The 14,188-nt window shown below is 45.4% G+C and overlaps 1 protein-coding gene across 2 annotated transcripts in view; it reads right to left on the bottom strand.

Annotated features, from left to right (window-relative positions):
* Positions 1-4,010: 4,010 nt before the first annotated feature.
* TXNRD1 (thioredoxin reductase 1) overlaps positions 4,011-14,188 on the bottom strand; it is a 62,329-nt gene continuing 52,151 nt past the window's right edge. The window contains exons 14-15 of one of the 2 annotated variants that reach the window (XM_040234831.1): positions 11,513-11,647; positions 4,011-5,888 (exon numbers count right to left, since the gene is read on the bottom strand). In XM_040234831.1, the coding sequence (XP_040090765.1) occupies positions 5,826-5,888; positions 11,513-11,647 (198 nt within the window). In that variant the 3' untranslated portion in view covers positions 4,011-5,825. The remainder of the gene's footprint in view (positions 5,889-11,512; positions 11,648-14,188) is intronic. The other variant, XM_040234832.1, reaches the window with a different exon arrangement.

The raw sequence follows: 14,188 nt of genomic DNA on the forward strand, positions 1-14,188 counted from the left end.
CATATCATGGTACCTCTCATAATACTATTTCATCATCCTGCCTCCTCCTGGCCCACCAGTCCATCCCTCAGTGAGCGGTGTCAGGATTGAGTCCAACCTCCCAGCACCATCAAATGACGCCTTAAGGACACACGAGAGATCCGTCAACTTCGCTGGGGCTGATGCCCAGGAGCAGGACTGCTAGATCAGTGCACAATGCTTGATCTGTCTAAACACCGTGAAGCCAACGGTCTACCCTCGCACCAGCAGAGCCTGGGAGTCCCTTCACTCGGCCTTAAACAGCTTTCTGTCTCAGGTCTGTCAGGCATCAAGTGGCCTCTCGTTATTTACATTCGCCTCTTAATCACTCATGAGTTTGCACAGACCTCATCTCTTGGGCTCCCCAGGTGTCATAGTGGTAAAGAATCCACCTGTTGATGCAGGAGACATAGGAGATACAGGTTTGATCTGTGGCTCAGGAAGATCCCCTAGGAAATGGTTACCCACTTCAGTATTCTTGCCTGGAAAATTCCATGGACAGAGGAACCTGGTGGGCTACAGTCCCTGGGGTCACAAAGAGTTGGACATGACTGAGCAACTGAGCACACACATACCCCTCTTGTTAAGACTCTGGGGTTTCCTTTGCGAGGAATAACCAAGTCAGTGTTCTTTGCCTCCTCCTTTTGGGGCTCCTGTCCTCTTACTGATGACCCAAAATTCCTCGCTGTCACCTGGGTCTAAATCTCTTGTCAGTTTTAGACACTGAAATTGTCTTCGCCTGATGTTGTCTAGTAACTTTTCCATGGTGGTCTTTGTGGTCAGACGTTTTGATGCAGTCATTTTGCCTTATGCTTTGTGGATTTTTTTTGGGGGGGGCCCACAATATTCAGTTTGTGGGATCTTAATTCCCCAATCAGGAATTGAACCCAGGCCCACATCAGTAAGAGATGGAGTCTTAACCACTGGACTGCCAGGACATTCCCTGTGGTTTATACCTTGAGGCCATGGTATATGAAGTTTTTCTCCACCTCTACATTACAGAGATATTTTCAGTATTTACCACATAAACTTTATGGTTGTACGATATATATTTAGGTCTTTACTCTGTTTTATGCCTAGTTTTGATGCTGTTTTATAGTTATACATATAATAATTAAGTTTCTCTGACATTATCTGCTAAGGTATTTTTATTTTTCTTTTGATTTTCTGCAACTTTTTAGCTTTGTGGCTTTGTTTCTTCCGGAGAAGGCGATGGCACCCCACTCCAGTACTCTTGCCTGGAAAATCCCATGGATGGAGGAGCCTGGTGGGCTGCAGTCCATGGGGTCGCGAAGAGTTGGACACGACTGAGCGACTTCACTTTCACTTTTCACTTTCACGCATTGGAGAAGGAAATGGCAACCCACTCCAGTGTTCTTGCCTTGAGAATCCCAGGGACGGTGGAGGCTGGTGGGCTGCCATCTCTGCGGTCACGCAGAGTCGGACACGACTGAAGCGACTTAGCAGCAGTAGCAACGGGGCTGCAGAGCAGCAGCCTGCTCTTCACAGAGGTAGACACTAGGCAGCACACCTTCTCTTTCTGTGCTTTACAAGCCACATGAGCTGGCATAAAAGACCAAGTGAGTCACAGCCTTACTTTGCTCACCTGAAAAACGGGTACCACAGTTCTGAGGGTTAATCTTACAAAGATTAACAGAACAAGTCACTGCACATAAAGTGACCTGAAGGTACAGTTCTACTTTCTGACTGCAGTTCTCATTAATAATGTCTCATCTCTTTATAGCTCCGCTCCCGGCCAATTTAAGGCCTTTGTTATCCCCACGCCCTTGTGCTTGCTTGAGTTACTCCCACATCATTGCAAATATAATGAAGGCAGCCCTTCCTGTGTTCGATCTAACATTTACAAATACATGAGCAGTGGGGGCTTCTCTGGTGGTCCAGTGGTTAAGAATCCGCTTTCCAATGCAGGGGATGCAGGTTCAATCCCTGGTCAGGGAACTAAGATCCCATATGCCAGGGAGCAACTAAGCCCACAGGCCACCACTACTGAGCCTGCATGCTCTGGAGCTCTCGCAATGCAATGAAGACCCAGTGCAGCGAAGAAAACAAAATTAAACCAAATACAAAAAACCAAATATAGGGGCAATGGACCCAATGGTATTTGATTGGCTAAAATAATATTACCAGAGGCATTTAAAGATTTGTCCATTACAATTTTGCTGCATTGATTTTTTTCCCCTTCATATTTTAAAGCATTTTGTAAAAGGTCTCAAATGTCTTTATAAACACTAGGTCTTTTTTTCATAGTACTTAGTGGATGAGAAATGGTAACCCACTCCAGTGTTCTTGCCTGGAGAATCCCAGGGATGGGGGAGCCTGGTGGGCTGCCGTCTCTGGGGTCGCACAGAGTCGGATACGACTGAAGTGACTTAGCAGCAGCAGCAGCAGTGGATAAAAGTGAGGAGCCGAGGGTGTAGAGTCTAGTTTCGAGTTGTACAGGGCCCAAACCTGCCCTTAACACCCTTCCCTCCTTCAACACCAACTCATCTCATGGCTGCCATTACACCTGCTGTGTAGACACTGACTCAAACCCAGCACCACCTCTGCCTCCTGCACCTGAGACCCACCACCCTAAACTCGAGCTTCTGATATTCCCCTCTAATCTGCCCCTCCTCCAGTTTTCCCATCTCAGTGAAATGGCACCTCTAGCCTCAATCCTTCCAGTGTTGAAGCCCCAAACGGGGGAATCATCCTTCTTTCTCCCACCCCACATTCTATCCCACACTACGTCCTATTGGCTCTACTCTCAAATTAACTCCATCTGTCCTATTTGCTCTACTATCACCTTCAGCTAAAACATCATCCCTCTCCCCTCGATCACTGCAGCGCCCTCCACCTGGCGCAAAGCCTCAGGCTGCCCTCAGCCCAGCCACCCCAGTGCTCCTGGCCACCGGGGAGTGGTGTCAACCCTCCTCTGCTCAGAGCCCTCCAATGGCTCCCATTCTAGATCCTACCTGACTTGCCCCTTCCTGTTATCTCTGACCTTGACTCTTTCTTTCTCTGCTTCACCCACCATGCTACACTTTTGACATCTCCCCAGCCCAGTCCTTCTCTGCCTCAGGGCCTTTACATTTGGTGACCTCTGCCTGGAATGCTTTCCCCCAGGATTGCTTTCACTTCTGTCTTCAAATGTCACCTTCTCTATGGGGTCTACCTCCACCACCTTCATTAAAATTCCACTCCCCACACCCTACAGAGCTCTTCCCTTCCCTGCTTAGGTTTTTCTCCAGGGAACTTAACACCATCTAACATTCAAAACAATTGACCTATTTATTTTTGCTTGTTTCCTTCTATGTAATTTTTGACGAGGATTACTAATGTTTCTTGTGGACTGCTAAACTCTCCTGCCTAGAACAGTACCTGGTAACTAGTATCTGTGGAGGAGATGAAGGAGTAATTGAGTACATTCACCTACCCTACCTGACCACACACACCTTCAGAGGTGAGATCTGTTTGTTTTGGTCCAAGTTCTCTAGATAAAGTGGACCAGTAGGGGATGGGTAGGTAGATAGATACAGGTAATAGATTCATTACAAAGAATTGGCTGGTGCAAATATGTGCATGCTAAGTGCCAAGTTGCTTCAGTCATGTCCTTTTGTGACCTGCTAGGCTCCTCTGTCCACGGGATTCTCCAGGCAAGAATACTGGAGTAGGTTGCCATGCCCTTCTCCAGGGGATCTTCCTGATCCAGGGATCGAATCTGAGTCTCCCACACTGCAGGTAGATTCTTTACCACTGAGCCACTGGGGAAGCCCCAGATACGGAGGCTGAGAAGTCTCACACGCTACCTGCCATCGGCAAGGGGTCAACAAGACTAAACTATGAACCTCGCATGTCGACCAGGCCCTGCAGTGCAGCATCAGTGAAACTGAGCACCGAATTCTCAGCACCACCAACATGAGCCCTGACATCCATTCAGTTCTCAGGCAAACGAGCCCGGGACTACCATTCAGTAAGAAGGCACAACACAGTGGATATTAATACCTTTTAATGTTTCACATTGCTTTTTCTTTCTTCCAGAAGATTTATAACAAAAATACATGGAATTTAATGAGTTTCAATACACCGGGCGATTACAGAGACAAGTCTGTAAGGTGGGATTCTTCTTGTGGGGGCAGAATATTCCATTCCACGAAGAAGACAGAATCACAACATGATTAGGCTTGATCACCCTATACTGCCTGTGTTCTAGTTTCAGAAATTGGCAGACTTGGAGGGGAAAATAAAAAATTTAAAAAAATAATAAATAAAACCGAACACAGTCAGCTGCCTCAATTCCCCTCTCTTTTTCCTTTTCCCTTCTCTCCACACAACCAGATGGGGTGGGGTGAGGCAGGGCCGTGGGACAGGCGAGGTCAGGGGCCCTGCTGACCGAATGCTGGGCAGACACCAAGTTCCCTGAGGTGATCGAGAAATGTACTTTGAATCGACCGCTCAGTGTTGTGGCTGAGAAACACACACAGAGCGAAGACCCAAAAAGAGGGCTGGGGGCCTACAAGAACTGCTGGTGGGAGGCCTGCCGTCCACAGCATGTTTAACAGCCTACTTCTGTAGAGGGGAAACGGCCTAGATATAATGCATTGTCAGTAGCTGTAGCTGGAAATCTCTAACTGCAGGGTTAATACCTCTTTGTGATAATCTGAGTTGGAATGCTAGCAGAGCATAAACACTTCTGCCCAAATTCCACCAAGTACGGTCAATAGAAAAAGTCAAAACCACTTGGTTTTTAAATGAAAATCCTTCACATCCACCTGTGTTCAAAAATAATAAATTATGATATTAACAGCTTCCTTTTAAAAACAAAGCAATTACCACAAGAGTTAAACTGTCAAGTGTAGAAAGCCTTTTTTTCCTATGAATATAGTTCTCAAAGGGATAGATACCTAGCACGCATGAAAAATAAAGCTCTGGTATCTTGTGATTTCAGCTTAAAGCAAAAGCTACTCCCCAAAACAGTTTTAAATAAGCGCTAAATGTTTTCCATTGCAACAGATCTCAGCTCACTTAGACCAGCACACAACAGGCTAAATAAAGACGTCTTTTGTTTTTCCCCTTTTCAGGTGTACATCTGCCTCCATAGTGAAGAACGTGGAAACCACACTGCACTAGCGAGTCCTCCGTGGTGGAGACTCCTTCAGATAGGCTGGCCGGGTAGCCACTGCCTTTTCCAAACAGAGCTAAAAACAATCACCAGTGGTGTGGCACGTGAACAAACTGGCCAACCGTGCTTCCCTGGTTCTGGGAGGAGACTTGGGCCACAGGGCGGTCTCTCCCGGGACAAGCCTGGGAGCTTCCCCATGCGTTTTCGGTGATAAGTCGCTTGTATTTGCACATGGTAGCCATGACTTGCTTTGGAACCAAAATTGTTTGCTATCATCTCTAGTATCACTAACACCGAGGAGAAAAAGTGAAAAAAAGAACCAACATTAAAAAGCTTGACGGTGAGCGTAAGAAAACCCACAAAGGAAAGACCAAGAGAAAACTGCTTTGACGGTTCCATCACCACCCACCGCGAGGGGCTTGGGGCTGGTGACTTCATGGATGCATCACTCTGATGCTCTGCCAAAAGCCAGTTTTGAGTACATCACGGTAACCCCAATGCAATGCTGCCTGCCTTCCATGGATCATCTCCCACCCGTGAGATCCAAGGGGGCCTCGGGGAGTGTAAGCACGGACACGCAGGTGCCAAACCCGAGAGCCTTTCACAGCACTTCGCCTTGGACTTGGGCAAGAAACACATCGGTGGTTTGGAGTATAGGCGGCAGCATCTACACTGGGGCTTAACCTCAGCAACCGGTCTGGAGGATGTTTCCCCCGGAGCGCTTGGTCACCGACAGAGTCGTGAACACCTGCAGGGGTGGAGACAACACGAGAGTTTCAGACACTGGGACGAAAGTTAGCAGAGCAGCTGAGATAACACCATATGTACAAAGGATGACTTGGCCAAGTACTTAAAATGTGTACAACAGAGGATAGTACGACCAAGGTAAGGATTTCACCAATGTAAAGCAGAGAAAATGTAGGCTCTATCTAATAAAGCACTTATTATTAGCATGTGATTTATGAAGTGATTACAACAATCTCCCTTGTTGCTTATTAATTCTCTAAAAGAAATGCACCATGAAATATTCTGGATACACAGAAAGCAATAAAGTGTACTATTCCAAATACCCTTGTGCCCACCCAGCTCAGACAGCCTCATAATGTGGTTAGAACCCCGTGTGTGTCCCCCCCTCCTGAGCTGATCCTCTCTCCCTTTAGACACTCTTATCATGATCTCCTTCAGTCGACTACTCCCTTTCAGGCAGATTGAATCAGCTGGAGAGATCCGTTGAGGCTGGGCCTCTCCAGCCCCCGTCTCTCCTGAGCTCCACGACAGTAAGACCAGACCCACACCTCTTCAGACTTAACTCTGTCCAGCACTGACCCTGTCTTCCCTTAACCCAGCTCCTCCCAGTGATCGGCATCACCACTACTTGGCTGCTCAGGCCATGCGCTTGGAATTGATTCTTAATTCCTCTATTTCCACCACTGTTGATATATCATCAATTAGTAAGTCTTAGGTATCTTGCTTCTTTTCTGTCAAATCTGATCCTTCTTCGTGTTAACACTACTGTGATCATTTTGTTTCCAAAACAAATGGTGCCTTCACCTCCTTGCGCTGACCCTGTATGGACACATGTCATACATTCCTGCCCTACTGGACATGGATGTCAAGGACAGGGGCTTGCTCTGGCCAAGGAGGGGAAGTGGAAAGCGTCACTTGGGAACACAAGCCCTGAGCGCCAAGGTGCTCTTCCTGCACCTCCTGTCTCTCTGCCATTAAGCCACAGTGGCCCCAGAAGAAGCTGCCCCATCAGCTGGGTCCTGGAGTGACGACAGCATGGGAGCTGGGCTGCAGCTGATCCGTGAATGACCTCAAAGCCCCACAAGGCATACAGGAAAACCAAAACCACACCCAAAGTGACTATCCATACTGCTCAGGCATGAAAACAAAGTAATTTTGTGTTTAGCAATGTGGGAGACTTGGGTTCAATCCCTGGGTTGGGAAGATCCCCTGGAGAAGGGAAAGGCTACCCACTCCAGTACTGTGGCCTGGAGAATTCCATGGACTGTATAGTCCATAGTGTCACAAAGAGTTGGACATGACTGAGCGACTTTCACTTCACTTCACTTCAGCAAGCCAGTGAGTGTCTCACTGAGACAAGAAGCCATGGCTGATTTGGGAGAGTCCCCAGTGGAAGCAAGACTTATTGTCAGCATACCTGGACACCCTCTTTGGTCAGCGGCATCTTTGATTCTCAAGAAATATTTGGTTTCCTGATTTATACAAAGAGGAAAGCACAAGAAATTCAGGCCATTTTGACTTCTACAAGTTAAAGCAATAGGAATCAGCATCAAAAATACTTGTGAATAAGAGGGGAAAACACTTCTGTGTAAAGGAGAAACAATACTGAGAAAAATCCTTAGTCTATTTAGCCTTAAGGCAGTGACGACGCCTTTTTTCCCCTCTATGCCAATTTATCAGCAGAACTGCAAAAAAAGTCAGACCCAAGTAATAATGGCTAGTAAAACATTTAAAGCATGAACCCAGAAGAAAATGTGAGAACAATTCACATTCCCCAAAATAATAATTATAAGAAGTTCATCCTTATTAACAAAGATATGTGAAAAGGCTTGAAATAGTCCTTTCTTTTGAACTTATTACTGAAAAAGTTACACTGAATTTTGCAACATTTTCACGAGCACTCAAATTCAAAGCTGATGACACTATAAACTAGTACAACTCTTTTTGAAGAGCAATATAACTCCTTTGTTTAAAAAAAATGTGTGACTGTGGATGAGAACAGCAAGATAATATGCAATAATGAAAATAGCTATGTTCGGATGCTGGTATTACAGGCAATTTAAAATACCATCAAACATGCTCTTTCCAATTTTCTAAAGAAAGAAAAATAATGAGCAAGGGAATACATTAAAGCCAATTTCATGCTTGTGAATTTGCAAGCTTATGTTTTATTTCTCAGGAATTAATTTAGAAATAGAACTTGTAGGATGTGTGGATAAAAAACTGCTGCTAAGTCGCTTCAGTCATGTCTGACTCTGTGCTACCCTGTAGATGGCAGCCTACCAGGCACCTCCGTCCTTGGGATTCTCCAGGCAAGAACACTGGAGTGGGGTGCCATTTCCTTCTCCAATGCATGAACGTGAAAAGTGAAAGTGAAGTCACTCAGTCGTGTCTGACTCTTCGCGGCTCCATGGACTGCAGCCTACCAGGCTCCTCCGTCCATGGGAATTTCCAGGCAAGAGTACTGGAGTGGGTTGCCATTGCCTTCTCCAAGGATAAAAAACTAAACCCATCAAAAATGGAAAGAAATGAAGAGGGAAAGAAAGAGCTCTTATCTATTTCTCTTCTACTGGAAACATGTTAAAGACACAGGGGAAGCCAAACTGCCATTGCTGGTTAGTCTATATGGAAAAAAACAAACAGGGTCAATTCCTACATAGATCTTATACGCACAGACCTGATTTACAATTGTCCTAAAAATATACTTGAAAAAAAACAAGCAGAGGCAGCTTCTTGATCCCAGGACAAAGAACACTCTAACAAAAGGGTAAATAAACACTATGGGAGGCATGTACGTCTCTTACTGAGCCAACCCCTCCGAGCCTTACAAGATCCCCCCACCCCATTCACTGCAGACTGGGATTATGTTGACTATTAATGAAACAAAACTTTCGCTGTCTGGCACTAAAATTCATTTAAGACATTTCACAGGTCTTGTCTCTGATGCTCCTTCTTCTTAAGCCATTATTTTTTCTTTACAGATAAACTTAATTAGTTGAAATTACTACTCAAAATCATATGTGATCAGTTTCTTCAATTATTACCGCTCAGATGTCCAGGATAAATAACCATCACACCAACCTCAAACTGAATAACGCTCGTGCGTCACTGACACCTCAGGCCTTGAGAATCCCTCTGTCACCAACACCGAGGGGCTTTCAGTCAAAACACCAGTAGTCTCTCCTCCTCCCACAGCGACTCCAGAAGGAAACCCCGTGGAAACTATTTTCCCCCCAAAAAGCAAAGCCTCCACCGAGGAATGCGTCAACTCCTATAGGGAACTACTTCGGAGCCAAAGGCTGTGCAATCATCCAGGTTCTTTTATTGAAATGGTACAAGCCACCCACAGCTGGTGTGGCACTGCGACAGCAGTCCTGAGGGCCTTCAGGTCCCCGAGTAAACCATGATCTCTGCCACACAGGGTTCTCGTACTTGGTGCTCCCTCGGACTGGCTGACACGAATACATGCTTCTCCTCTTGTGCGAGAACTGCCCCCAACGCCACGGTGCACTTGTCCTGAGCCCCCACCACCCAGATGTGTGCCCGGCCCTTCCCTTACCCGCCTCGCTGCTCTGACTCAAACCCCTGCTGCTCGCCAGCACCCAGCACGGAGCTAGAAACACAGCTGCACAGCAAATGCACTCAGAGGGAGACAACGGCAGCCAGTTTTTAAATCTCATTAATCAGTTGCCACCGTGGAAACAAGACAAAGAGAAAAGCCCTATGAAAAGCGTGAATGTTCACCTCTGATCTTCAAAGTTATAAGAGAAACAACACATGGAGAGGCACAGAGGCACCTGCTTCAGGCGGGCTTCCAGCATGCCGGGTGCACCGCGGCGACGGGCCTCTGGCTGACCTCTCCGCGGCCCCGGACTTCAGGGGGACGCCTGCCTTCTCCAGCGCACTGCTCTGCCCAGCTGGCAGTCAGCCTGCAGACAGTACCGCGTGTTGCCACTGGGTCATGACACGACACAGCCAGAGGAGGCAGCAGGAGCATGCTCACGTCAGCCTTCTAACCAGTCTGCTGAGAACCACACTCGGATTAAAGAACTAGACGCTCGCATAACCAAGTTGGGAAGGGATGTCTTTATCCTGGTTGAGGATGACTGTTGTTTTAAAGTATCCTAGACTTTAACCATACCCACCGTTGTGGGTTGAATAAAGTCCTCCAGAAAGAGAAGCTGAAGTCCTAGGCCTCAGTGCCCGTGAATGTCGTGACTCTGGTTGGAAACAGGGTCTTTGCAGATGTAACCAAGTGAAAACGAAACCATGCTGGATCAGCCAGGCCCTAATCCATGCCTTTACAGTAGGAGGGAAATCTGGATCCAGACACACAGCAGGTAAGGCGACATGAAGCCAGAGGCAGAGGCTATAAAGGCAAGGAAGGCCTCATCTCCAGGGGCCCTGGAGGGAATACGGCCCTGCTTTCAGACCCTGGCCTCCAGCACTCTCAGAGAAGACATTTCTGCTGTTTCTAAACGCCTAAGTTGCAACAGTGCGTTATGTCAGCCCCAAGAATCCAACATACTGTTTTTGAAAAAGAATGACACTAACTGGCTCCTCTCCTTCCCTAGACAGTCTTAGTCATGACACTGAATAAAAGATACACTGCACAATATTCAAGAGCTTTTAAAAATCTATTCTCTTTTCAATTTTTATGTATCATTTTTTGAAATTCAGTTTTACTTCACAAAAACAAGTTTTCAAAAACAAAACAACAAATAAAACCCAGAACAAAACAACATATACAAAGTTTTCTGTGAATAATGACCTGGTCACTAAACAGGTGCATATTAGTATAGAGGAAGACACTCAGGGAAAAGACAGAGCAAAAGGAAATGAGAACATCCTTCCAAGCTGCACTTCTCAGCTCCGTTCCTAAGCCTTTTGATGTGTACCTCCCCTGGCCTCCAGGTTCTCCAGTGGACGCGTGCCTGGCCTACAAGCCCTACTTACTGGCAGCACGGTAAGTAACTGGCGCATGGATGAGCACTGACGGGTGTGGACAAACACTGACACCCGGAGGCCCCACTGGGAAGCTTCCAGTTCTACTGTCAATGGCTTGATCTTTCTTTCACAAGCTTCGCTTTCTCATCCTTTGACACTGAAAGCTAACAAGGGAGACAACATCATTAGCCTCCAGGTAGCTCAGGGATAACTAGCATTGACGCTCGTTTTGAGTACGAATGTCATCATCAGCTGATTGCCATGAAAATAATTTATGACACATGATAAATAAACGATTTGAAGCATATCCATATAAATCACTCTCATCATTTTTACTATTCAGCAGCACGACAGTACTATCTAGTGGGCTTTCCAGGTGGTGTAGTGGTAAAGAATCCGCCTGCCAATGTAGGAGACACAAGAGGCTCGGGTCCGATCCCTAGATCGGGAAGATCCCCTAGAGTAGGAAATGGTAACCCACTCCAGTATTCTTGCCTGGAGGATCCCACTGTCAGAGAAGCCTGGTGGGCTACAGCCCATGGGGGTCACAAAGACTCAGACATGACTGAGCACACACAGAGAGGCACTATCTAGCCTTAATTGGAAGTGTGGAGAAAACATAATAATAAGAAAGTGTGGAGAAAACATAATAATAATGAAGAAACTGTGGAGACGCACCTCTGCGCAAACAGGGTGGATCCCGATGGTGCTGTCCAGCTGGTCCTTGGTCAGCCCACATTTGAGTGCCGCTGCGAACCCCTGGGTCACCTCTCCAGCATTTGGACCCAGTATGTGGAAGCCCACAACACGTTCCTAAGATACAAAAAAGTGATACGATTATGTAGAATTTTCCCTCCTTAACAGCCTGGAATATTTTTCCAGTCTAATCTAAAAAAAAAAACCCATTCAGAAATACTGATGCTTGCTGCTGAAAACTGTGTAGGCTGAAGGTACTGCAACATGGGCTAATACAGAACTGTGGTCATATTAAGTAAGAAGGAAGAGAAGGAACCAGCCATTGGTGATGATGAGGAAGAACACTTTGCAAAAGCAAAAATGTGTGCAACCCTGTAAGCACCAAAATGTTCTGGCAAGTGTTTTCAAAGGGCTGTTGGAAAGTGTTTTCAAAGGGCTGTCCAGTGGTCCCCTCATCTCTATCTGGTTGTCTCAAAGCTCCAGGTAAACCACCTGTGGTAGCTGAAACATTTAAGAGCAGCCATTCAAATTAAAAAACCATTTAAACTGAAGTTTTGGGAGTAGACAGAAGAACCTGAGAGCCTTCCAATGTGAAAACATTTTTGAAAGCAAGAGAAAAATATTTGGCAATTCTAAAATACCTGTGTGAGAATCATTTTGAATAAACGCTAAATCCAAACTCAGGCTACCCCTGCCAAGAGCAGCGAAACCTGCTGCATTCTACTGTGCAGACTTTCCGAGCTCTGGGCTGGCCCATCCAATCCAGCCCTCTTGTAACAGACGAGGCAGCTCAGGCAATGAGGCGCAGAGCCTTATCTGATGTTCAATGGCTCCCTGAAAAGAGTCAGGAAGGGCCTTCTGTATGTAATCCACTTCATGTTAGACTCTTGCTTTATTCATTTTGGCAATCAGGGGTTGTGCATATGGATAAATAAAGCACAAAATACACTAGCTCTTAAAATACACTAGATGTAAATATGGATAGATCTCAAAAAGCGAGATTAAAAAGGAAAAGGTACAGGCTTCTATTTAGCGGAGGATACCACCTTTCTTTAAACCACGATGTATGATGTTTACAGGACATAATAGGCAGCAAATATATAAAAGTATGAACAGTATGTCTCATAAAAGTATGAGACAGCCCAACGTGAGGAGAGTATGGCCTCTGAGGCAGGGAAGGAATGGGGGTGGAGGACCAAGAAGAAATGTGAAAGATGATTAGGTTAGAGGTTAACAGCATGGATTCTAGTTGCCTTGGACTGAATTCCAGCTCCTAGCACAATTAACTTCCACACTTCAGCTTCCTTGTCTATAAAATGGGGATAACAATAGCACAGTATTTCACAGGATTATACAAGGATTAAATAAGTTAGTACATGTAGATCATTAAGTAATGGCTGACACATTTTACATGTTCAATAAGTAAATATAGCCTATTATAAACTGTGAGCTTCCCCAGTGGCTCAGGGGTAAAGAATCTGCCTGCCAAGGCAGGAGATCAGAGTTTGATCCCTGGGTGGGGAAGTTCCCCTGGAGGAGGAAATGGCAACCCATTCCAATATTCTTGCCTGAAAAATTCCATGGACAGAGGAGCCTGGCGGGCTATAGTCCATGGGGTCGCAAAGAGTAGGATACGACTGAGCACATACGCGTTATGAACTGCCTCTGTGCTGTAAATGTCTGTCTCTCATTAAGAGAAGCTCTGGGCAAATACACCAACATGTTAATAGTCAGAGTCTGCAGTACGTACTTGCCCTATTCCTTTCTGAAAATTTCAAATACACTGTGTATAAAAAGTATAGCATACAAAAAGAATAAAAGCCTAGCAAGCAAATACTATTTAAAACCAAGCACATTCAGTCACTGTGAAGTGACCGAACTAAAAATGAATACAGCCTGCCCCAAGGATGGTCAAAAACCAGAAGCAAGCTTTTATATAAGATGGCTTATGACAAAAGAGCAATGACAAGCATTCATCTCTTGTAATACTGTCTTTGTTTATGAAAATAATTGACAGCAATACCATCCAACAACAATACCATCCTCAGTTATTTTAATTAAAATGAGTTTTCACTGGTAGTGTAAGTTATTTTTCATATTATATAAAAAAATGCCATTTGAACAAATGACACAGCAGTAAAAGAAAAAAAGAACAGGAGAACTGAGTACAGTTAAAATAGATTTGCTTGATATAAAGGAAACTTTCGAGGTTTCACCGACTGCTGTATGCAAATGAAGTATCTCCTACTAGATGTCAGACTGCCAGCGTGAATGGGTGACATTCTCTCCTTTTGACTCTAGTAGCATGGTATCTAATGCATACTCATACAAATGACTTTATTAAAACTGTATCTAAAAAGACAAAACTCTACATAAAACTGTTCTCTATGTCAATTCTGTATAGCTTGCTAGAGGTAATCCTAGTATGTCCATTTATTAAATGCATCTATTGATGTTTTTTGTAGCGAATCCAGGTTTTCCTAGAACTCTGCACTCTGCAAAAAAGCAATCTGCAACTGTGCTACTGTGTAAAGCAGCAGTTACTAAACCAATACATCACTTCATGTCTGACTCTGTGCAACCCCATAGACGGCAGCCCACCAGGCTCCACCATCCCTGGGATTCTCCAGGCAGGAACACTGGAGTGGGTTGCCATTT

Source organism: Oryx dammah, unplaced genomic scaffold, assembly GCF_014754425.2.
Source record: "Oryx dammah isolate SB20612 unplaced genomic scaffold, SCBI_Odam_1.1 HiC_scaffold_29, whole genome shotgun sequence".
NCBI lineage: Eukaryota > Metazoa > Chordata > Mammalia > Artiodactyla > Bovidae > Oryx > Oryx dammah.